Source organism: Bombina bombina, chromosome 1 (assembly GCF_027579735.1).
Source record: "Bombina bombina isolate aBomBom1 chromosome 1, aBomBom1.pri, whole genome shotgun sequence".
NCBI classification, from domain to species: domain Eukaryota; kingdom Metazoa; phylum Chordata; class Amphibia; order Anura; family Bombinatoridae; genus Bombina; species Bombina bombina.
Genome location: NC_069499.1, coordinates 569,426,051 through 569,452,774, shown reverse-complemented (window position 1 = coordinate 569,452,774; position 26,724 = coordinate 569,426,051). Strand labels below are relative to the sequence as shown.

Genomic DNA, 26,724 nt, shown 5'->3' with positions numbered 1-26,724 from the left:
GAGTATCCCTTTGTCAGCACAAGCAGATATCCATTTCATGTCTTCAATTGATTTGCACTAGGGGTCGCCCTCTTGTTTTTCTCACAATTTACAGATCACAGACACATATTCTGTTTTGGGAGGAGCAGCCATAGTCCGGTGCACAGTCTGTTGGGACACTGTGAAGTTCCCAGACCGTTCTCCTAGGCATTATCTCTGCCTTTTTACATTGTGAGTATGTTTGCACTCTTTTTATTTCACTCATGAAAAATTGGCTACACTAGGAGGCGCCCTTCTTTTCTGTTCTGTTTTTCTACAGTAGTGACACTGGCTCATGGGTATAGCTAGAGGAGGGCTGGTTATAGAATCAGTGGTATCTGCATCAGAATAATAACACAATCAGTATATAATGACACAGTACTGACACTGGCTCATGGGTATAGCTAGAGGAGGGCTGGTTATAGAATCAGTGGCATCTGCATCAGTATAATAACACCCAGCACTATATAATGACACAGTAGTGACACTGGCACATGGGTATAGCCAGAGAAGGGCTGGTTATAGGATCAGTGGTATCTGCATCAGAATAATAACACAAGCACTATATAATGACACAGTACTGACACTGGCTCATGGGTATAGCTAGAGGAGGGCTGGTTATAGTATCAGTGGTATCTGCATCAGTATAATAACACCAAGCACTATATAATGACACAGTAGTAACACTGGCACATGGGTATAGCCAGAGGAGGGGTGGTTATAGGATCAGTGGTATCTGCATCAGTATAATAACACCCAGCACTATATAATGACACAGTAGTGACACTGGCACATGGGTATAGCCAGACAAGGGCTGGTTATAGGATCAGTGGTATCTGCATCAGTATAATAACACCCAACACTATATAATGACACAGTAGTGACACTGGCTCATGGGTATAGCCAGAGGAGGGGTGGTTATAGGATCAGTGGTATCTGCATCAGTATAATAACACCCAGAACTATATAATGACACAGTAGTAACACTGGCACATGGGTATAGCCAGAGGAGGGCTGGTTATAGGATCAGTGGTATCTGCATCAGTATAATAACACCCAGCACTATATAATAACACAGTAGTGACACTGGCACATGCGTATAGCCAGAGGAGGGGTGGTTATAGGATCAGTGGTATCTGCATCAGTATAATAACACCCAGCACTATATAATGATACAGTAGTGACACTGGCACATGGGTATAGCCAGAGGAGGGCTGGTTATAGGATCAGTGGTATCTGCATCAGTATAATAACACCCTGCTCTATATAATGATACAGTAGTGACACTGGCACATGGGTATAGCCAGAGGAGGGCTGGTTATAGAATCAGTGGTATCTGCATCAGTATAATAACACCCAGCACTATATAATAACACAGTAGTAACACTGGCACATGGGTATAGCCAGAGGAAGGCTGGTTATAGGATCAGTGGTATCTGCATCAGTATAATAACACCCATCACTATATAATAACACAGTAGTGACACTGGCACATGGGTATAGCCAGAGGAGGGGTGGTTATAGGATCAGTGGTATCTGCATCAGTATAATAACACCCATCACTATATAATGACACAGTAGTAACACTGGCACATGGGTATAGCCAGAGGAAGGCTGGTTATAGGATCAGTGGTATCTGCATCAGTATAATAACACCCAGCACTATATAATGACACAGTAGTGACACTGACACATGGGTATAGCCAGAGGAGGGCTGGTTATAGGATCAGTGGTATCTGCATCAGTATAATAACACCCAGCACTATATAATGACACAGTAGTAACACTGGCACATGAGTATAGCCAGAGGAGGGCTGGTTATAGGATCAGTGGTATCTGCATCAGTATAATAACACCCAGCACTATATAATGACACAGTAGTGACACTGGCACATGGGTATAGCCAGAGGAGGGCTGGTTATAGGGTCAGTGGTATCTGCATCAGTATAATAACACCCAGCGCTATATAATGACACAGTAGTGACTCTGACACATGGGTATAGCCAGAAGAGGGCTGGTTATAGGATCTGTGGTATCTGCATCAGTATAATAACACCCAGCGCTATATAATGACACAGTAGTGACTCTGACACATGGGTATAGCCAGAAGAGGGCTGGTTATAGGATCTGTGGTATCTGCATCAGTATAATAACACCCAGCACTATGTAATGACACAGTAGTGACACTGGCACATGGGTATAGCTAGAGGAGGGATGGTTATAGGATCAGTGGTATCTGCATCAGTATAATAACACCAAACACTATATAATGACACAGTAGTGACTCTGACACATGGGTATAGCTAGAGGAGGGATGGTTATAGGATCAGTGGTATCTGCATCAGTATAATAACACCCAGCACTATATAATGACACTGGCACATGGGTATAGCCAGAGGAGGGCTGGTTATAGGATCAGTGGTATCTGCATCAGTATAATAATACCCAGCACTATATAATGACACAGTAGTGACACTGGCACATGGGTATAGCCAGAGGAGGGCTGGTTATAGTATCAGTGGTATCTGCATCAGTATAATAACACCAAGCACTATATAATGACACAGTAGTGACACTGGCACATGGGTATAGCTAGAGGAGGGCTGGTTATAGGATCAGTGGTGTCTGCATCAGTATAATAACACCAAGCACTATATAATGACACAGTAGTGACACTGGCACATGGGTATAGCTAGAGGAGGGCTGGTTATAGGATCAGTGGTATCTGCATCAGTATAATAACACCAAGCACTATATAATGACACAGTAGTGACACTGGCTCATGGGTATAGCTAGAGGAGGGCTGGTTATAGGATCAGTGGTATCTGCATCAGTATAATAACACCCAGTGCTATATAAAGACACAGTAGTGACACTGGCTCATGGGTATAGCTAGAGGAGGGCTGGTTATAGGATCAGTGGTATCTGCATCAGTATAATAACACCAAGCACTATATAATGACACAGTAGTGACACTGGCACATGGGTATAGCCAGAGGAGGGTTTGGTTATAGGATCAGTGGTATCAGCATCAGTATAATAACACCCAGCCCTATAAAATAATGTTTTCAATTTCAAATGTACCTTGGTGTCCTTCACTAAGGTCTGTACTTTGTAAAATGTCTGCCACAACCTTTGTCTGTGCCTATCCCTGCTTAAATCTCTTGATTTGGAATGGTAAACTGTTATTTTGAACTATATATTATTTTTTACTCAATTTGGTTTGTTTTTATATTTTTATTCTCTTGTAGCAACAAGTAATTGTTTTTTGTTTCGTATCATATCCCATCACATGGTAGTTTGCTCCCTATAGTTGAGACCTATTTCTACAGGTTTCTAGTAATATTTTTTTTAAATGATGTAAACATAGCTACAAGAAACAGCTGAGATTCTCTGTGGTAGATTCACCAACAGTATTTTGTGCATCTCTAGTGCCTATGCCATACAGCTTAAAATGCCACTACATTTTATAATGATAAAAAAAAGTTCAATAGATTCTCAAATAGTTCAAATGTTATTCATTTTAAACTTAGTACTGCATATTTTACTTAAAGGGACATTCCAGCCAAAATTAGAATCCACATGGATACATTTTAGTTTTGAATAAAATCATTTTTGTAATATACATGTATTAGCAAAACTGCTTCTAGTTAAAGTTATAGCTGTTTCAAAAGTGTATTTAAGTATGCACCGTGCACCAGCATTTTGAACACTGCACTTGCTCAGAGAGCCAAAGGTGCGTGTACCATCTGGTAATGACTCAATTTGTAAATTGCTGACATGATACAAGTCTCACTAATGTTCTGAGCAGCTGCAATAATTAAAATAATGGTGCACCGAGAATATCTTGTTATGCTTCACATGCACGTGCAGAGAAAAATGCTAACTCTAAAACAGTGATAACTTTAACTAGAAGCATTTTTGCCAATACATGTATAGTGCAAATATGTTTCTATTCAGAAATGGAATTTATCTATGTGCATTTATATTTTGACTGGAATGTCCCTTTAATAAAGACCAACAAGCCTGTTTAAATGAGTATAATTCATGTTTTTTGGAGCCTGTGATATAAAGCTTGCATGAAGCCTTGAGTATACTAGGCCCATACATTTCTGTAGGATACATCTACGGACTCACTAGAGTAGTAGTAATTATTTGGATATGGGTCTGAAAAGGTGATCTACAATCATAAGTGTCTTAAATAACATATTTTTATTGAATGGAGTTTATTTTTAACCACATAGGGACCACACTGGCAACAAACTTGTCAAATTAAAATTATTTATTTTTTGCATGTTTAGAACCAACAGTGAACACAAATGTTTAGAAAACAAAAACAAAAACAAGGAGCAACTGTATAAACTTTGGGAGTGGGACATTGTAATCATGATGTGAGCAATGTAAAGGTACTATAATATTATTAGTGTTTTCTTCTAGTAACTATGTATAATATATATTTCTTCTGGATTCCACAGTTCATAGCTACACAGACATAATCAAATAACAATTGATTTTTTGTTAAAAAGGGAGATTATAGAAGATGGCAGGTAAGATTCATGTTATTCACTTGTTCTTCCCAAGGGTAAGTTGTTTGATGATGTCTCCAGGTGTCTATTTGGATTTTCCTGCCCCATATTGTCTGTAATGGAAAAGACTCTTGACATCTAGATCCCCAGAGTATTTAATGGCCTCAGCAAATAGTTTTACCACCTGGAAAATACAGTAAAAGCAAAATGATGAGTAATTATAGGCGTTATAAAATAACCCACTGCAGTTTTAGAGAGTCACCTGAGTGTATTCTGCTAGTTTACTGGGGAATAACACAGAGGCTTGATAAAAGTGAAGAAATAGCAAACTACTTTAATCACTTTAGCATATTTTCTTGATTGATGGTTTTAACTGTGTTTAAGAATATTGTTTATCTCTTTACAAATTAATAAAGAAACACACATTCCAGTGATTCCGAAGTAACTGTACAACTTAATATTGTAAAAGCTGAATAATACCTCACACTGGTTCTGAAGCATTTATTGATTTATTTGCACCCATTTCATTTGAATACCAATTGATATGTTGACAGGTGTAAAGTGTTTATCAAATGTTCCTATTAACCTTTTAACGCCGTTATGCCGTTCTATTCCGTCCTAATTACACTGGGCTTTAGTGCCGTTCTGACAAAATAGAATGTCATAACCGTTGGCTGTCCTAAAGCCAACGGCGCTTCCATGATGTGATCGCTGTCTGGAGGGCATATCCTAGCATCACAGGGACGCCCCCCTGACCCGATCCCATCATTGAAATCTTGCGATTGTGTGCACGATCGCAGGATTTCAATTTGTTTACATCGGAACAACAAGCATAAACCCCTAGAAATACATTTGTTAAAGGATCTTAAAATGTTTTTTTCATTCCCCATTTTATCATGAATTTCTGCCAGTTCTTATTTATCATCTTATTAAAAATCACCATTTCTATTTCTCAGTTCCAATAGCTACCATCATTTTGTCTTAATTCTAGAATTTCTAATGTCAGTATTGTGTAAATTTCTGTCACAGATTTCATCATACTATTTATTTTTCTGTTTATGCATTTACACAACTAATTGCTTGTTTAACCTGACTCTGTTTTATTCCCATACTCTTGAGGTGTATAAGGGGTTGTAAGAGTAATTTCCAGTAATGTTTTTGCATAAGGACTTAATAATTACATGCATATTTATGTGTGACAGAAAGAAGCATACCTGGAAGTTGGTGATCAGGGCAATGCCACAGTCTATTGCAGTCCTCCGAATCAAAAAGTTATCATTTATATACTTTGTGTTGTTGTTTGGAAGGTTTATAACCATGTCAATGTCTCCATCTTTGATCAACCTGTAGAAGGAACATATTTACTCATCACTGTCTGCTGTGACGTTAGAAAATATTCTGAATGTTTTCATTGTTTTTACATTTCTTTAATGGTTACTTTATTTGAAAAAAAAATGCATTTGCAATAAAAGCATAAGTAGTATGTAAAGGTGTATGTGATTTCCACTTGTTTACAAATACAAATGTCCTTACTTTCCATATATGTGAGGAACACAAACACATTGGCATGTATTTATCAAGCCGTCAACTGCAAATACACTGGAATTCCGCAGCGTATTTGTGGCAAGCCTGATTCGCCTTAGTTATCAAACCCTACAAACCGGCAAAAGTATAATTTAGTGACGTAACATTCGATCCGCCGGACTCAGGTCGACACAGATCGATGCTTACGTCACTACAGATGTTCCGAACGCAAGTTCGGCACAATCTGACTACTTTTGTAAGTTATCAAATTCCTACCAGGTACGCTCAGCACTATTCCGGCCCAGCGTACCTGGTTTTCAATCCGCCGTCCTGGAGGCGAAAGATGCCATAGGAATCAATGGGAATTGGAAAGCAGCGAGAGCTTATGTTCGCTGCTGCCCGATATCCCATTGATTCCTATGGGAACGTGTACACCTAACACCCTAACATGTACCCCGAGTCTATACACCCTTAATCTGCCCCCTACACCGGCGACACCTACATTATACTTATTAACCCCTAATCTGCTGCCCCGACACTGCCACCACCTAAATAAAACTTATTAAACCCTATCCCGCCGCTCCCGGACCCCGCCGCAACTAAATAAACTTATTAACCCCTAAACCGCTGCTCCTGGAGTCCACCGCCACCTGCATTATACTTATTAACCCCTAATCTTCCGCCCTCTACACCGCCGCCACTATATTAAATTTATTAACCCTTAAATCTAAGTCTAACCCTAACCCTAACACCCCCTAACTGAAATATAATTTAAATATATCTAAATAAATATTCCTATCATTAACTACATGATTCCTATTTAAAACTAAATACTTACCTATAAAATAAACCATAAGCTAGCTACAATATAACTAATAGTTACATTGTAGCTAGCTTAGGGTTTATTTTATTTTACAGGTAAGTTTGTATTTATTTTAACTAGGTAGAATAGTTATTAAATAGTTATTAACTATTTAATAACTTCCTAGTTAAAATAAATACAAATATACCTGTAAAATAAAACCTAACCTAAGTTACAATTACACCTAACACTACACTATAATTAAATCAATTAAGTAAACTAAATACAATTAAAAACAATTATCTAAAGTACAAAAAACAAACACTAAATTACAGAAAATAATAAAATAATTACAAGTTTTTTAAACTAATTACACCTAATCTAATCCCCCTAACAAAATAAAAAATCCCCCCAAAATAATAAAAAGCCCTACCCTATACTAAATTACGAATAGCCCTTAAAAGGGCCTTTTGCGGGGCCTTGCCCCAAAGTAATCAGCTCTTTTACCTGTAAAAAAGTACAATACCCCCAACATTAAAACCCACCCCCCACACACCCAACCCTACTCTAAAACCCACCCAATCCCCCCTTAAAAAAACCTAACACTAACCCCTTGAAGATCACCCTACCTTGAGAAGTCTTCACTCAACTGGGCTGAAGTCCTCCACGAAGCCGGCAGAAGTGGTCCTCCAGACAGGCAGAATTGATCCTCCAGACGGGCAGAAGTGATCCTCCAGATGGGCAGAAGTGATCCTCCAGATGGGCAGAAGTCTTCATCCAGGCGGCATCTTCTATCTTCATCCCATCCGGCGTGGAGCGGGTCCATCATCAAGACATCCGATGCAGAGCATCCTCTTTTAATGACATCCGACAACTGAATGACGGTTCCTTTAAATTACGTCATCCAAGATGGCGTCCCTTGAATTCCGATTGGCTGATATAATTCTATCAGCCAATCGGAATTAAGGTAGGATCAATTCTATTGGCTGATCCAGTCAGCCAATAGGATTGAGCTCGCATTCTATTGGCTGTTCCAATCAGCCAATAGAATGCGAGCTTAATCCTATTGGCTGATTGGATCAGCCAATAGGATTGAACCTCAATCCTACCTTAATTCCGATTGGCTGATAGAATTCTATCTTGGATGACATAATTTAAAGGAACCGTCATTCAGTCATCGGATGTCGTTAGAAGAAGATACTCTGCGTCGGATGTCTTGAAGATGGACCCGCTCTGCGCCGGATGGATGAAGATAGAAGATGCCGTCTGGATGAAGACTTATGCCCGTCTGGAGGATCACTTCTGCCCATCTGGAGGACCACTTCTGCCGGCTTCGTTGAGGACTTCGGCCTGGTTGGGTGAAGACTTCTCAAGGTAGGGTGATCTTTAAGCGGTTAGTGTTAGGTTTTTTTTAAGGAGGGATTGGGTGGGTTTTAGAGTAGGGTTGGTTGTGTGGCTGGTGGGTTTTAATGTTGGGGGGTTGTAATTTTTTTTTACAGGTAAAAGAGCTGATTACTTTGGGGCAATGCCCCGCAAAAGGCCCTTTTAAGGGCTATTTGTAATTTAGTATAGGGTAGGGCTTTTTATTATTTTGGGGACTTTTTTATTTTATTAGGGGGATTAGATTAGGTGTAATTAGTTTAAAAAAATTGTAATTATTTTATTATTTTCTGTAATTTAGTGTTGTTTTTTTGTACTTTAGATAATTTTATTTAATTTTATTTAATTGTAGTTAATGTAGGTAATTAATTTAATGATAGTGTAGTGTTAGGTGTAATTGTAACTTAGGTTAGGTTTTATTTTACAGGTACTTTTGTATTTATTTTAACTAGGTAGTTATTAAATAGTTAATAACTATTTAGTAACTATTGTAGCTAGTTAAAAAAAATACAAAGTTGCCTGTAAAATAAAAATAAATCCTAAGATAGCTACAATGTAACTATTAGTTATATTGTAGCTATCTTAGGGTTTATTTTATAGGTAAGTATTTAGTTTCAAATAGGAATAATTTATTTCGATTTATTTAAATTATATTTGTTAGTGGGTGTTAGGGTTAGGGTTAGACTTAGGTATAGGGGTTAATACATTTAATATAGTGGCAGCGTAGGGGGGGGCAAATTAGGGGTTGATAAATATAATGTAGGTGACGGCAGTGTAGGGGGGGGGGCAGATTACCATAGAATTGTTATTGTTTTAAAAGATAGATAATCCCTTTATTACCTATTCCCCAATTTTGCATAAACAACACAGTCATATTAATGTACTTTTTACCTTTGTGATTACCTTGTATCTAGGAACCTTCTTTCAGCCCCCTGATCACATGACTGTGACTGTTTATTATCTATTGTCTTAAATCTAGCATTGTTTTGTGCTAGATCTTAAATAACTTTCTGTGCCTGAACACAGTGTTATCTATATGGCCCACGTGTACTTTCTGTCTCTCTGTGTTGAAAAGAGATTTAAAAAGCCTGTGATAAGAGGCAGCCCTCAAAGGCTTAGAAATTAGCATATGAGCCTACCTATGTTTAGTTTAAACTAAGAATACCAAGAGAAAAAAGCAAATTTGATGATAAAAGTAAATTGGAAAGTTGATTAAAATTAAAAGTCCTATCTGAATAATGAAACTTTAATTTATACTAGACTCTCCCTTTAATAAATATAATGTAGGTGGCGGTGGGCTCCGGGAGCGGCGGTTTAGGGGTTAAACACTTTATTTAGTTGTGTCGGGGTCCGGGAGCGGCAGGATAGGGGTTAATAACTTTATGTAGGTGGCGGCGGTATAGGGGGCAGAAGATTAGGGGTTAATATGTATACTGTAGGTGGCGGTGGGCTTCGGGAGCGGCGGTTTAGGGGTTAATACATTTATTAGAGTTGCGGCGAGGTCCGGGAGTGGTGGTTTAAGGGTTAAACACTTTATTAGAGTTGCGGTGGGGTCCGGGAGCGGCGGTTTAGGGGGTAAACAGTATAGTGTGGGTGTTTAGTGTCAGGGTACCAAGAAAGCTGTAAAAAAGCCGAAGAGCAGCGAGATCGATGACTCTTAGTTAACAACAGTCCACTGCTCATCGCACCGTACTTTGTGCGCGGCTTTTTGACAGCTTTTTTGGTAACTTTGGAGAACGTATTCAGGTCCACGGCAGCGATGTTAGGTGATCTTAGGCGAGCGTATTGGTGCCGTCGAATGCAAGAAAGTCAACGGCTTGATAAGTAGATGCCTTACACTAAATGAGCTGAGCTGTAAGTCTTTCTGTAAATTTTGGGCATATCTTTAATACATGAATATTAAATCAATAATGAATGCCTGAACAATAACATATATATATCCCCTTAACAATACAATAACATATATATATCCCCTTAAGCTTTGTGGATGCTTGACAAAGCCTTTAGTAGTTTTATATTTTATACTTATACCACCTAAAACATAGGTGTAGTCAGGGCTGCCACCAGGACCAAAAAAACAGATTTCAGATTACATGATGCACAGCACATTCAGAAATGCACAAAGTGCCCTGGCCTGGTTGGCCACAACCACAAATCTCCTATTCCCTGCACTAAACAAAATAAAAACCACTGAAAAACAGTTATAAGTTTTTACTGATAAAACATTAAAGGGATAGGAAAGTCACAATTAAACTTGCATGATTCAGGTAGAGCATGTCATTTTAAGAAATTTTTAAATTCACTTTTATTTTCAAATGTGCGTTGTTCTCTGAGGCCTAGATTTAGAGTTTTGTCGGTAAGGACCCGCGTAGCTAACGCCGGCTTTTTTCTGGCCGCACCATAAAAATAACTCTGGTATTGAGAGTCCACATAAAGGCTGCGTTAGGCTCCAAAAAAGGAGCGTAGAGCATTTTTAACGCAGCTTCAACTCTCGATACCAGAGTTGCTTACGCAAGCGGCCAGCCTCAAAAACGTGCTCGTGCACGATTCCCCCATAGGAAACAATGGGGCTGTTTGAGCTGAAAAAAAACCTAACACCTGCAAAAAAGCCGCGTTCAGCTCCTAACGCAGCCCCATTGTTTGCTATGCATAAACACTTCCTACGTCTGCACCTAACACTCTAACATGTACCCCGAGTCTAAACACCCCTAACCTTACACTTATTAACCCCTATTCTGCCGCCCCCGCTATCGCTGACCCCTGCATATTATTATGAACCCCTAATCTGCCGCTCCGTAAACCGCCGCTACTTACATTATCCTTATGTACCCCTAATCTGCTGCCCTAACATCGCCGACCCCTATATTATATTTATTAACCCCTAATCTGCCGCCCACAACGTCGCCTCCACCTGCCTACACTTATTAACCCCTAATCTGCCAAGCGGACCTGAGCGCTACTATAATAAAGTTATTAACCCCTAATCCGCCTCACTAACCCTATAATAAATAGTATTAACCCCTAATATGCCCTCCCTAACATCGCCGACACCTAACTTCAATTATTAACCCCTAATCTGCCGACCGGAGCTCACCGCTATTCTAATAAATGTATTAACCCCTAAAGCTAAGTCTAACCCTAACACTAACACCCCCCTAAATTAAATATAATTTTAATCTAACGAAATTAATTAACTCTTATTAAATAAATTATTCCTATTTAAAGCTAAATACTTACCTGTAAAATAAATCCTAATATAGCTACAATATAAATTATAATTACATTGTAGCTATTTTAGGATTAATATTTATTTTACAGGCAACTTTGTAATTATTTTAACCAGGTACAATCAGTGGAGGCTCCTCCAGTTGTGCACATTCGCACGTGAACCCCCCAGGGGGCAAGGAGGAAAAAAAAAAATGAGCCAAAAAAAAAAAAAAAAATCAGCAAAAAAAAAAAATGTTTAATTTTTTTTGTTTAATTTTTTTTTTTTATTAGTGTGTGTGTGTTATTATTTATTATAATATAATGTAGGCTCTGTTTTTTGTAGCCACCCCACTAGCCGCCCTCTCAGCCTGCTGTAGGACCGGTAATATTTAAAAATATTATATACCACACAAGGATAGATTAGATTTGAAGCAGGAGGGAGCTAGGACCCAGGTGGACGCTGACGTCACCGCATCAGTCACTAGCGTCTCCTCCTCGGGCTGCTCTCACTGCGCGAGTGCGCGCACTGTGCACACGGTCACACCTGGCAGAGACATGGCAGAGCAGACACTGATCGCACGTGCGATCAAGCAAAACCCTATCCTGCACAGTGATCTCTATGCATCACTGTGCAGGCGTTGCTCCTCCCAGCCCGGCACTGGTAATAGAGCCCTATTCGCACAGGCTGAAGTGTGCGAGCTGACTTCAGCCTGTGCTCTGGCTCCACCCACGGTCTGCCTGTCATGGTGAGTCTCGCCTCTGATACGCTACTAGCGTCACGTGACCGCCCCCACAAGGCTCCTCCCGCTCAACGGCGCGAAAATCGCATTGAGGAGATAGCCGTTGAGCGGATAGGAGCCTTGTTTACAGAGCTCTGACCTGTTTTGTTCAACTTTACTTGCCTCTAAAAAAACGATTTAGCCCTTGCTGGCAGCAGACGTGGTGTTGTTGGTGGTGGCTGCTGAGTGCTGACACTGAGTCCAGGACTCCTGACATAAATTAATTGAATAACATAACAGACAGACTTACTTATTAATAGATAATTTTGCCAATAGTTAGCTTAAGCTGCCTTAGTAGTGGGCACTGGCCAGTGGGCCTTATTTTGCTGCAGGCCTGCAGCTGCTGAGCTTATTAGTTTAGTTTAAACTTTTAAACTAACTGTAGTTAGTTAACTTAATTAAACTTACACAACAGAGTTGAGATTACTTAGAGAGTGAGTGTGAGACAGACACCAGTGTGTGTGAGAAAAAAAAGTTATTTTTGTGTTTTAACTTAACATTTAGAGTACTTAGGTAGAGTTCGTCTCTCTTAAAAAAATTGGCTTTAGTCAGTAAGTTTAGTGGAGTAATTTGGGAATAATAAAATAATATTTTTGTCAGCAGATTGCAATTAGAAGTTTTGCAAAAAATATTTTTTTTTTATTTTTTTTTTACAAATACAGAAAGCAGTTAAATGCTGTGCTGCTGTTGATACTACTAGTTGTTGACCGTTGACGGCTGTCACGGTTGCTTACCATTAAACATTAATACATTTAATTTAAGTATTTTAGCAGATTAATTAGCTGATTTTTGCAATTAAAAGTTTTGCAAAAAAAGAACAAAGTTTTTTTTCACAATAAAAGCAGTTAACTGCTGTGCTGCTTTTGATACTACTAGTTCTTGACCGTTGACGGCTGTCACGGTGGTTTACCATTAAACATTAATACATTTAATTTAAGTATTTTAGCAGATTAATTAGCAGATTGCAATTAGAAGTTTTGAAAAAAAAAAAAAAAAAGTTTTTTTTCACAATAAAAGCAGTTAACTGCTGTGCTGCTTTTGATACTACTAGTTGTTGACCGTTGACGGCTGTCACGGTGGTTTACCATTAAACATTAATACATTTAATTTAAGTATTTTAGCAGATTAATTAGCAGATTGCAATTAGAAGTTTTGAAAAAAAAAGAACAAAGTTTTTTTTCACAATAAAAGCAGTTAACTGCTGTGCTGCTTTTGATACTACTAGTTCTTGACCGTTGACGGCTGTCACGGTGGTTTACCATTAAACATTAATACATTTAATTTAAGTATTTTAGCAGATTAATTAGCAGATTGCAATTAGAAGTTTTGAAAAAAAAGAACAAAGTTTTTTTTCACAAAAAAACCAGTTAACTGCTGTGCTGCTGCTGATACTAAAATTAGGCAGTAAACCGGCATATTTAACATTTGATATTTTATATATAGTGAGCTATATTATTATAATTATTATAAGATATTACCTATTAGTTGTAGTTGATATTTTCTAACAGCTGCCTGCAATATATTTTATAACAACCAGCACCGCAAAACTACTTGCCGTTGCCTACTAGTGTTGTATATTTTCTAATAGCTGCAGAGCTACCTACCTACAAGTTATATATTACATAACAACCGCCAAACTATTAAACTATTACTGCAAGTTGAGTTGTATATTTTCTAATAGCTGCAGAGCTACCTACCTACAAGTTATATATTACATAACAACCGCCAAACTATTAAACTATTACTGCAAGTTGAGTTGTATATTTTCTAATAGCTGCAGAGCTACCTACCTACAAGTTATATATTACATAACAACCACAAAACTATTAAACTTTTAATATATTTTCTAACAGCTGCAGAGCTACCTACCTACAAGTTATATATTACATAACAACCGCCAAACTATTAAACTATTACTGCAAGTTGAGTTGTATATTTTCTAACAGTTGCAGAGCTACCTACCTACAAGTTATATATTACATAACAACCGCCAAACTATTAAACTATTACTGCAAGTTGAGTTGTATATTTTCTAATAGCTGCAGAGCTACCTACCTACAAGTTATATATTACATAACAACCGCCAAACTATTAAACTATTACTGCAAGTTGAGTTGTATATTTTCTAATAGCTGCAGAGCTACCTACCTACAAGTTATATATTGCATAACAACCGCCAAACTATTAAACTATTACTGCAAGTTGAGTTGTATATTTTCTAATAGCTGCAGAGCTACCTACCTACAAGTTATATATTACATAACAACCACAAAACTATTAAACTTTTAATATATTTTCTAACAGCTGCAGAGCTACATACCTACAAGTTATATATTACATAACAACCGCCAAACTATTAAACTATTACTTCAAGTTGAGTTGTATATTTTCTAACAGTTGCAGAGCTACCTACCTACAAGTTATATATTACATAACAACCGCCAAACTATTAAACTATTACTGCAAGTTGAGTTGTATATTTTCTAATAGCTGCAGAGCTACCTACCTACAAGTTATATATTACATAACAACCGCCAAACTATTAAACTATTAAGTTGTATATTTTCTAACAGCTGCAGAGCTACCTACCTACAAGTTATATATTAGATAACAACCGCCAAACTATTAAACTATTAAGTTGTATATTTTCTAACAGCTGCAGAGCTACCTACCTACAAGTTATATATTACATAACAACCGCCAAACTATTAAACTATCTTTTCAAGTGGAGTTGTATATTTTCTAGCAGCTGCAGAGCAGCAGAGCTACCTACCTACAAGTTATATATTACATAACAACCGTCAAACTACTAAACTATTAAGTTGTATATTTTCTAACAGCTGCAGAGCTACCTACCTACAAGTTATATATTAGATAAGAGCAAAGGACTGTTCTTTGTGTGTAAACTAACAGTTAAGATGGCACTTAGTAAAATTAGTGTATCTGAGCTAAAGCAATTACATTTTTCAACGTTGCCCATTGAAAGAAAAATGGAAATTAAAATGCTCAGGCCAACACCTATGCTTAACCTTACCCAGGTGACAAAATGTAAAACTAGAGATTACAAAAGAGAATTCAAACCCGAGGTATATGATAAATATCCATGGATTTGTGGTTGTGAATTATCTAACAGGCTCTTTTGTTTTTATTGTCTCCTGTTTGCAAAACAAAGTGGGGATTCAAGCTGGGTGAGTTATGGGGTCGCCGATTTATCACATTTAAGTCAAAAAACCAATAAACATAATTGCTCCCAATCACATTTAAACTCCACATTAGAGTTTAATTTGCTAGGAAGGGTTGATATTCGGCAACAACTTGACAGTGCATATCGTTTGAATATTAAAAGACATAATGAGCAAGTAACCAAAAATCGCTATGTTCTTTCCAAAATAATTAATTGTATTTTATTTTGCGGCGCATTTGAGCTTGCACTTCGAGGACATGACGAACGCGATGATTCATTAAATCCAGGCATTTTCAGAGGTCTTATAAACTTCTCAGCAGAGCTTGATGCATCTCTAAAAGAACATCTCGCTAGTGCCACTGTTTTTAAAGGAACGTCAAAAGAAATTCAAAACGATTTATTAGACTGTATGCTTACTGTTTGCCAGAACCAAATAAAGAAGGAAATCTCAAATGCAAGTTTTGTAGCAGTGATAGCAGATGAAACTACTGATGTTTCATCTGCCTTCCAATTGGTTGTTGTTTTTAGATACATTATAGGTAAGGGACAACCGGTTGAGAGATTCTGGGAATTCACTAATCCAGCTGGACATGATGCAGAATCTTTAGCTACGTGTATTCAAGCTACTTTGGAAAAAGTTATAGACAACCCAGAGAAACTGATATCGCAGAGTTACGACGGTGCAAGCGTGATGAGTGGTCAGCATGCAGGTGTTCAGGCTATAATTAAACGTACCTACAAGAATGCACATTTTGTGCATTGCTATGCACATCAGCTCAATTTAATTGTCAGCCAAGCAAGCAGTTAAAATCAACAAGTTCGAGTATTTTTTTCAAATCTAAGTGACATTACTAACTTTTTTAGTAACTCGCCACAAAGGATAGCTATTCTAGATGAAACTGTTAGAAGAAGGATACCTCATGGTTCAGCCACCAGGTGGAATTTCAAGAGTCGAACCGTCAATACAGTTTTTGAAAACAGGGAACAGTTAATTGAATGCATGGAAAAAATAGAGTCAACATCGAAAAAAGAAATAGCTATAAATCAAGCGGGGGCTATTCGGCGTATGTTACAAGACTCGGTATTCGTGTTTTGGCTTACAGTTTTTCACAATATTATGCCACATGTAGATGTGTTATACAACCAACTTCAGAAAACACAAACAGATGCGGCACTTATTCGAAAACATATTAACACTTTCCAGCAGACAATGGAAAACGAAAGGGAAAGAATGGACACAGTGACCATGACGATATCAGAAACAGAGGAAACATCTAGGAAAAGGAAGAGAGAAAATATTCACATTGCTCAGACTGTGGCAGCTAAAGAGATATGCGATGTTATCACAAATCAAGTAAAAGATAGATTTTCTTTTATAACTCACTACTCGGCTGTTTCTCTCCTCCAAGCGGAAAAATTTGCAGATTACGAGAAAAAATTTCCAAATCAGCTTCTTGAACAAACATCAGCGGTTTATCACACATTACAGAAATATCGGCTGAAAACTGAACTAGGAGTAATTTACAGAAGACCAGATTTCCGAAATATGAATGGTGCCATCAGTCTTCTACAGTTTGTAATAGAAAATAACTTGGACAGTACTTTCTCGGAGACCTACAAACTGTTGCAAATTATTTCGACTATTCCCGTGACAACTGCTGAGGCTGAGAGATGTTTCTCAACTTTAAAACGAGTTAAGACATTTCTAAGCAGCACCATGACTGAGGAAAGACTGACTGCTCTAGCCATGCTCACAATTGAAAAACAATTGATCAATGACATGCCTACATTCACCGAAAATGTTATTGATTTATTTGCCTCAAAAAAAGACAGGCGGATTGACTTAATTTACAAAAATTGTACTTGAGTTATCAACATTCTGTTTTAATCTTTACTGTTGAAGTTAATTATTAAGCACTAGTGTAATAGAAATAATCTTCTTTTGTAGAAAGTAAAATGTGGGTGTATTTATCTTCATGTTGCCAAGGCCTTTGGCTGCATTGCCTAATATCGAACACTGGGGGCTGGGGCAACAGTAATTTAAATGTGGTTGTATTTCTCTATAAAGTGGAAGGTTCTTTAAATCCAGGAATATATATGTTTTCATAAATGTACATTCAACATTCTTATTATTTTGCAGCTTTAATTAATCATTTGGTTAATATATATATATGTTATTATATAATTTAACTGAGCACCATCATGTATATTTTAAGACTAGACATGGGCAGGTAGTGTAGGCTCCTCCATTTGTGCACTGTCGCACATGAACATGGCTGTACTGAAGAGTATGCATTCATAGATTTAAGATTTCTGTGTCCACTATGAGGAACACAGTGAGCAATGCATGGTGAGGATATGGAAGACCACAGGCACAGTTCTTGTTAAGGCCAGAAGTGGCAGGGCAAGTAAAATATCAGAGAGGGCCAGAGGCAAAGGCAAAGGATGGTGAGAACGGTCAAAAACAGCCCACAGACCACCTCCAAAGACCTGTACTACTGGGAATATTGTTGAGGGTCTCATGGATTCCACTCAATATCAGCAGATACTTGAGAATAATGTTGAGGAATCAGTCACAAACTTCAGTTGAAGTTACCCCCAGGCCGGGGCTGGATATTTCAAGAAGACGATGACCAAAAACACCGCTGGTTCAAATGGGTGGGGCCATTTGAGGGGCGTGATTTTCACTAAGGGGTGTGGCTTTTAAAAATGGGTGTGGCTTGTTAAAGGGGTGTGGTTTTTAAAAAGGGGCGTGGATTTTCAAAGGGGCGTGTCTTTCTAATAGGGGGAGGGTCTTGTGCACCCCCATCCTAAAAATTCACCAGCCGCCACTGGGTACAATAGCTATTAAATAGTTAAGAACTATTTAATAGTTACCTAGTTAAAATAATTACCAAATTACGTGTAAAATAAATCCTAAACTAAGTTACATTTAAACCTAACACTATACTATCATTAAATTAATTAAATAAAATACCTACAATTACCTACAGTTAAACCTAACACTACACTATCAATACATTAATTAAATACAATACCTACAAATAACTACAATGAAATAAACTAACTAAAGTACAAAAAATAAAAAAGAACTAAGTTACAAAAAATAAAAAAATATCTACAAACATAAGAAAAATATTACAACAATTTTAAACTAATTACACTTACTCTAAGCCCCCTAATAAAACAACAAAGCCCCCCGAAATAAAAAATGCCATATCCTATTCTAAATTACTAAAGTTAAAAGCTCTTTTACCTTACCAGCCCTGAACAGGGCCCTTTGCGGGGCATGCCCCAAGAAGTTCAGCTCTTTTGCCTGTAAAAAAAACATACAATACCCCCCCCCAACATTACAACCCACCACCCACATACCCCTAATCTAACCCAAACCCCCCTTAAATAAACTTAACACTAAGCCCCTGAAGATCTTCCTACCTTGTCTTCACCATACCAGGTTCACCGATCGGTCCTGAAGAGCTCCTCCGATGTCCTGATCCAAGCCCAAGCGGGGGGCTGAAGATGTCCATGATCCGGTAGAAGTCTTCATCCAAGCGGGGCAGAAGAGGTCTTCCATCCGATTGAAGTCTTCATCCAAGCGGGGCAGAAGAGGTCTTCCATCCGATTGAAGTCTTCATCCAGGCGGCATCTTCTATCGACATCCATCTGGAACGGAGCGGCAGCATCCTGAAGACCTCCGACGCGGAACATCCATCCTGGCTGATGACTGAACGACGAATGACGGTTCCTTTAAATGATGTCATCCAAGATGGCGTCCCTCGAATTCCGATTGGCTGATAGGATTCTATCAGCCAATCGGAATTAAGGTAGGAATATTCTGATTGGCTGATGGAATCAGCCAATCAGAATCAAGTTCAATCCGATTGGCTGATCCAATTAGCCAATCAGATTGAGCTCGTATTCTATTGGCTGTTCCGATCAGCCAATAGAATGCAAGCTAAATCTGATTGGCTGATTCCATCAAATTGTATGTTCTATCTGAATCATAAAAAAAAATTGTTTAGCTTTACTATCCCTTTAATTAATGTTGAGTTTCAGCTCAGAATCAGCACTTTTAAAAACAGCATTTTATTTTAGCAAATTTAAGTCACATATAATAGTAAATTACTATTATATAATGTGACTTTTAATTTGGCTAAAATAAAATGATGCTTGTTTTTAAATAAAAAGTCAAGTGCTGTTTCTGAGCTTAAACTCTACATTAGATGATCTTCAAATAAATGCAAACTATGGATTCCCTGATGGCTAAAGAACCAGCCGCAGACTCATCAAATAAAGTTAGCAGTGCACTATTCATTTCAAATATATAATAAATGTATATAATATTGTTGTATTGTAATCAACCGATTTTTCATTCATATATATCATCATATGATTGATAGTGAAGGAGGTGATAGTTAGTGAAGATGATGCCAGGCCGGCTGCCCGTCCTACCCTCTGTCTTGTAGGTGACTTGGGCCTTGTTGAGCACCTCTGACCTGTGATTTGTATTGATACAACTGACAGGGAGATCCAAACACAAACCTCTTGCTTACCGTGTATAAAAGTATAATGCGGCCCCTCATTAATGAGGCCTAGTAGATTGAAACATATGTATAGATATGACTTTACCTCTTTTGTTTGAAAAAAAATCAGCTCACTATATATGACAGTTCTCTATGAAAGACTCTTCTGTGCTAAAAGAAAGTGCTCCAACCCCACAGAACAATCTAACAAGCTATGTTTGTACCTCTTTAAGCACCTCTCTCTAGTTTTGTTGACCTACATTATTGTTTAGACCGCTCTATTCACATTGATATCTAGACACTATGCAACCTATGCACATGCGGCGGCACGCTTACTGAGAACAGTACAAGTGCAACTCTATGAGTCACATTCTCAGCTTGGTAGCAAGCTTGTTACACTAAGGTCTTGGTAGACTGTAACATGCCAGAATGAACAATTAGACACATTACAGTGTTCCTAGGCTATAATGACTTATTACTACATTTCAATTTGCTCAGTCACTTTACTGCTTTTGCCTGTTGTCACAATGAAACATAAAGGTAAATTAATCCAAAAAGGAAAGAGAAAATATTCCATATCAAAGAAATGTTACTGCCCGCCCCCTACGCTACATTAATCATATTTATATAATAAATTAAAAACAACTACTATATAATGAGAGGTTTGGGGGTCGCCTGGGGTCAATACCACACCTTAAACTCTAATGCTGGGTGCCAGCAGAACTGGTATAGTGGCATCTACTGTTTGTCTGCACTTTTGTTACTGGTTGCTGCATCAGTTGCAGTGGAACTTTTGTAAAGTTTACACAGGCATAAAAATAATTCACAGTGCAGAAATACCAATGCGTGTGCTACTGCCAACTACTTTATTATGATAAAGCAAATATGCACATTCACAAACCTCCCAAAAAATCCATTAAAGTGCAACAAATATACTGTTTGCTACTTGGCTCCTCACTCCCCTAAGTTATATATCAGTCTCCAGGCTGAGGCCTCTATTTATCAAGGTCTGGTGGACCTGATCCAACAGTGCGGATCAGGTCCGCCAGACCTCACTGAATACGGAGAGCAATAAGCTCTCCGTATTCAGCATTGCACCAGCAGCTCACAAGAGCTGCTGGTGCAACGCCGCCCCCTGCAGACTCGCAGCCAATCAGCCGCCAGCAGGGGGGTGTCAATCAACCCGATCGTACTCGATTGGGTTGATTTCCGGCGACGTCTGTCCGCCTGCTCAGAGCAGGCGGACAGGTTATGGAGCAGCGGTCTTTGTGACCCCTGCTTCATAACTGCTGTTTCTGGCGAGCCTGAAGACTCGCCAGAAACACGGGGCATCAAGCTCCATTCGGAGCTTGATAGATAGGCCCCTGAGGCTCTGACTGTGTCAAGTGTGTCCTGCCCCTTCTCCCCGCCCCCTAACCAATCAAAATACCTTACTGCCGGGGAAGCAGCCCTCCTGTCATGGTCCTGGGGCAGAGTTTGATTTTTACTGGCAGCTGATTTCCCACCACACATCAGAAATGGCGGTAAACCAGATGAACAGAAAAAAAATCAAACTTGGAGTGACAGTCAGCCAGAGTCTCGGGCCACTGGTGAGTGGGGCTTGTGCAAGTGACGTCATCGGCACTACAGGGCCCGGCTTTTAAAAAATAAATTAAAAATTGAAAAAAATAACTTGCTATGTCAGCAGTGGGCCCGGGGTCCCTTATCCTGGCTGGGTCCCTGACTGTATTCACCCCTGTCACCACCTGATGGCGGCCCTGGGTGTAGTCCATTATAGACACAGGTTAAAGTTGTTTAAAAGTAAATGCTCTATGTAATTTATTATTGTTGCATTATAAAAGAAAAGTACTAATTGATTGAACCTATAAAGTTTATAATTTACTATAAAGTAAATAAGGCCACTTCTTCAATGTTTCCATTTTATACTGACACCACTAAGAGAAGTAAACTTTTGGGGGCCAATTTATCAAGGGCTGAATGGATCCTGATGCACCCATTTTTCGCGCGAGCCTTCAGGCTCACCGGAAACAACAGTTATGAAGCAGCAGTCTTAAAACTGCTGCTCCTTAACTGATGCGCCTGAGGCTGCGGAAATCAATCCACCCGATCTCATACTATCGGGCTGATTGACACGCCCTGCTAATCTGCAGGGGGTGGCATCGCACAAGCAGTTCACCAGAACTGCTTGTGCAATGATAAATGCAGACAGCGTATGCTTTCTATGCAAAATGTATTCAATTGATTGTTTTTAACCACTTTATCTTCTGGTAAATTTTGCTGACACAAGCACTCACTGTCAAGGATCCCAACAGGTTCTTTGAGAGACCTGGTTTATTGACCACATACGCCTAATGATCGATAGGGAAGAATTATGCATACAGTAAATTCTGAAGATGGACGGTCCAGCAATCAGTTATATGCAGGTTACATGATTACTTAAAACAAAGCCCACTGGTAATATTTGACTTTAAGGCTTTCTTTTTAGTTGCTGTACAATCAGCTATTCTAATAGATAAAATGTCAGATTCTTCATATTACAGGAACCACCCACTTGCTAGTTTCTGTTGCTCTTAAACCTTGCAGTAGCAATAACCAGCCACTTGTAATGGCTGGTTATTTATCGCATGCCTGTAAACGGGCAAATTTTTCCGTTTGCAGACGCGTGATAAATTAGCGCTCCAATTGTAATCTAGCCCTATATATTTTGAAAGGAAACAGAGAACATATCTGAGATGAGAACAGTTACAATGCACATGATGCTTACCTATATAAAGCTGGGTGATTGCCCTGTCCTTCCTGAGATGGCCAAGCAACAGGCGTGGCAGAAATATCATTGGCATTCAGCCAGTCTGCAGTGGCTTCTGTAGCATATAGCTGTGTAAGAGAAAACAGAGGATGTAATGTGAGAGTACTCACACTTTACAATACACAATATATCATAATAAAATAGGTTTACCTTGAATCCTTCCTCTTTAAGCTGCTGAGCAGTGCCAAGGAAATGTGGACGGAAAGAATGCTGCAGGAGTCAAAAGAGAGTCAATATCATGTAGCGTATATATTCTATATACATTCTAGTATTAACAAGGGTGCAAAGGGCTTGTATTTTACTTGTGAGTAAGGAGAAACGAAATGAGATAAAATAAAATACACAAAATAAATAAGCCTAATAATAAATCTAATACATACAATACTGAGACATAAATGGCAGTAGCGGAATTACTCAACAAGAGGCCCCCAAAAGCATTAGTGATAATATACATGCTGCTCTGTATAAAGATTTTGTGGATAGATAGATAGATAGATAGATAGATAGATAGATTGATAGATAGATAGATAGATAGATAGATAGATAGATAGATAGATAGATAGATGTACCTGCAAACTCCACTAATGAAATGCTCCCCTGCACATTCTGCATTGTATAGACTGACTGCTTTGGGCCCCCCAATCACTGGGGCCCTGGTGTCACTGCACCTGCTGCATCAATGGTAGTACCGCACTTGATAAATGGGCCTTTAATCCTTGACAAAATTAAACTTAAAGGGACATGAAACCCAACATGTTTCTTTCATGATTCAGATAGAGAACACAATTTAAATAAAGTTTCCAATTCACTTCTATAATCAAATTTAGTTTGTTCTCCTGTTTTTCTTTGTTGAAGAGATACCTAGGCTGGGTAGGTAGCATGCACATGTCTACATTACAGGAAAAAGTGCTGACATCTAGTTCCCTTGCAAATGTATAACATAAGCCATAAGGTACTGCAGACACGTGCACACTCCTGATTTTTTTTAAAAAAAAAAGCATAACAAGAAAATGTGATAATAGAAGTACAATGGAAAGTTGTTAAAAATTCTATGTTCTATCTGATCATAAAAGACACATTTTGGGTTTTATGTCCCTTTAAATGGATTGGGTAGAGCATGAAATTTCAAATAACTTTCCACGAAAAGTGTACATGAAAATGCGAATATTTTATCTTACGAGAATGTCCTCTTAACGGAATATGTTCTATGTATTTATAAATACATATATCTCTATGGGGCATATCTATCAAGCTCCGTACGGAGCTTGAGGGCCCATGTTTTTGGCGAGCCTGCAGGCTCACCAGAAACACCAGTTATGAAGCAGTGGTCTAAAGACCGCTGCTCCATAACCAGCAGGCGGAGAGACATCGCCGCAATTCAACCCGATCACAAGAGCTGCTGGTGCAATGCTGAATACGGAGAGCGTATTGCTCTCCGCATTCAGCGAGGTCTGTCGGACCTGATCCGCACTGTCGGATCAGGTCCGACAGACCTTTGTTAAATAGGCCCCTATATATGTGATGATTTTTGGACTGATATACCTATTTATAGAGATATGTATATGAATATATATATATATATGTCTAGATATCTCTAGATGTATATTCGATTATCTCTTAGAAAATCCCTCTGAGATATTGTTTAATGTGCATAAGATTGTAATGTGAAATATTTTCATTATCTCCATAGTTAAAGATATGTATGTGAATGTAATACTATGTATGTATGTATGTATTGGGTACTTGTAAAGCGCGGCTAATCACACATAAGGGTCTAAAGGCGCTGCTCATTTTATCGACTTCGGAAGGATGAAAGGCTGAGTGGACCTCGCAGGGCATCGAACCTGCAACCCTTGGGTCATTACAGAGCTCAGCCACAGTGCCTTAGAATGCTGAACTATATATCCGGCTATCTATGTACGTTGTATGTTAATTTAAAATCCCTTTGCCTGCTTTTTTTTCTTACACCCGAGATCTCCTATCTTTTAGCCCTTATAACGTTTGTGTGCAATATTTTCTTAAAATATTTTTTATTATACAGTGTTAATATGAGTGTAAGTGTACTTTTTAATGTATTTTTGAAGCGTTTTGTGAAACTTTTGTTTCAAGACTTGTAATTAGTGATGTTGCGAATAGTTCGCTGGTGAATAGTTCCCGGCGAACATAGCATGTTCGCGTTCGCCGCGGCGGGCGAACATATGCGATGTTCGATCCGCCCCTATTCGTCATCATTGAGTAATACTTTGACCATGTACCTCACAGTCAGCAGGCACATTCCAGCCAATCAGCAGCAGACCCTCCCTCCCAGACCCTCCTACCTCCTGGACAGCATCCATTTTAGATTCATTCGGAAGCTGCATTCTTAGGGAGAGGAGGGACAGTGTAGCTCCTGCTGATTAATAGGGAAATCGATAGCTAGGCTAGTGAATTCAGTGTCCACTACAGTCCTGAAGGACTCATCTGATCTCTGCTGTAAGGACAGCACCCCAAAAAGCCCTTTTTAGGGCTGCTTTTTTTTCCCTGTGTAATCTAATTGCAGTTGCCTGCCTGCCAGCGTGTGTGCCAGGCTCACAGCTTATACTGTGCCCACTTGCCCAGTGCCACCACTCATATCTGGTGTAACAGTAGTGTAAATTTAAAAAAAAAAACTTTTTTGACTGTGAAGCATCAGTCTGCTTGTGTAATCTAAATGCAGTTGCCTGCCTGCCAGTGTGTGTGTACATTTAAAAAAAAAAAAAACTTTTTGGACTGTGAAACATCAGTCTGCTTTTTTGTGTCAGGCTCACAGCGTATACTGTGCCCACTTGCCCAGTGCCACCACTCATATCTTGTTTAATAGTAGTGTAAGTGTACATTTAAAAAAAAAAAACTTTTTGGACTGTTAAACAAACATCAGTCTACTTTATTGTGTCAGGCTCACAGCGTATACTGTGCCCACTTTCCCAGTGCCACCACTCATATCTTGTTTAATAGTAGTGTAAGTGTACATTTAAAAAAAAAAAAAACTTTTTTAACTGTGAAACATCAGTCTGCTTTTTTGTGTCAGGCTCACAGCGTATACTGTGCCCACTTGCCCAGTGCCACCACTCATATTTTGTTTAATAGTAGTTTAAGTGTACATTTAAAAAAAACAAAACTTTTTGGACTGTGAAACATCAGACTGCTTTTTTGTGTCAGGCTCACAGCGTATACTGTGCCCACTTGCCCAGTGCCACCACTCATATCTTGTTTAATAGTAGTGTAAGTGTACATTTAAAAAAAAAAAAAAACTTTTTTGACTGTGAAACATAAGTCTGCTTTTTTGTGTCAGGCTCACAGCGTATACTGTGCCCACTTGCCCAGTGGCACCACTCATATCTTGTTTAATAGTAGTGTAAGTGTACATTTAAAAAAAAAAAACTTTTTGGACTGTGAAACATCAGTCTGCTTTTTTGTGTCAGACTCACAGCGTATACTGTGCCCACTTGCCCAGTGCCACCACTCATATCTTGTTTAATAGTAGTGTAAGTGTACATTTAAAAAAAAAAAAACTTTTTTGACTGTTAAACATCAGTCTGCTTTTTTGTGTCAGACTCACAGCGTATACTGTGCCCACTTGCCCAGTGCCACCACTCATATTTTGTTTAATAGTAGTTTAAGTGTACATTTTAAAAAAACAAAACTTTTTTGACTGTGAAACATCAGACTGCTTTTTTGTGTCAGGCTCACAGCGTATACTGTGCCCACTTGCCCAGTGCCACCACTCATATCTTGTTTAATAGTAGTGTAAGTGTACATTTAAAAAAAAAAAAACTTTTTTGACTGTGAAACATCAGTCTGCTTTTTTGTGTCAGGCTCACAGCGTATACTGTGCCCACTTGCCCAGTGGCACCACTCATATCTTGTTTAATAGTAGTGTAAGTGTACATTTAAAAAAAAAAAAAAACTTTTTGGACTGTGAAACATCAGTCTGATTTTTTGTGTCAAGCTCACAGC

General features: G+C 38.6%; 1 protein-coding gene across 1 annotated transcript in view; it reads right to left on the bottom strand.

Moving 5' to 3' along the window:
- Positions 1–4,282: 4,282 nt before the first annotated feature.
- CPS1 (carbamoyl-phosphate synthase 1) overlaps positions 4,283–26,724 on the bottom strand; it is a 187,044-nt gene continuing 164,602 nt past the window's right edge. Inside the window, exons 35-38 of the mRNA XM_053698785.1 lie at positions 22,900–22,959; positions 22,708–22,817; positions 5,759–5,888; positions 4,283–4,728 (exon numbers count right to left, since the gene is read on the bottom strand). Coding sequence (XP_053554760.1) covers positions 4,630–4,728; positions 5,759–5,888; positions 22,708–22,817; positions 22,900–22,959 — 399 coding nt within the window. The 3' untranslated portion in view covers positions 4,283–4,629. The remainder of the gene's footprint in view (positions 4,729–5,758; positions 5,889–22,707; positions 22,818–22,899; positions 22,960–26,724) is intronic.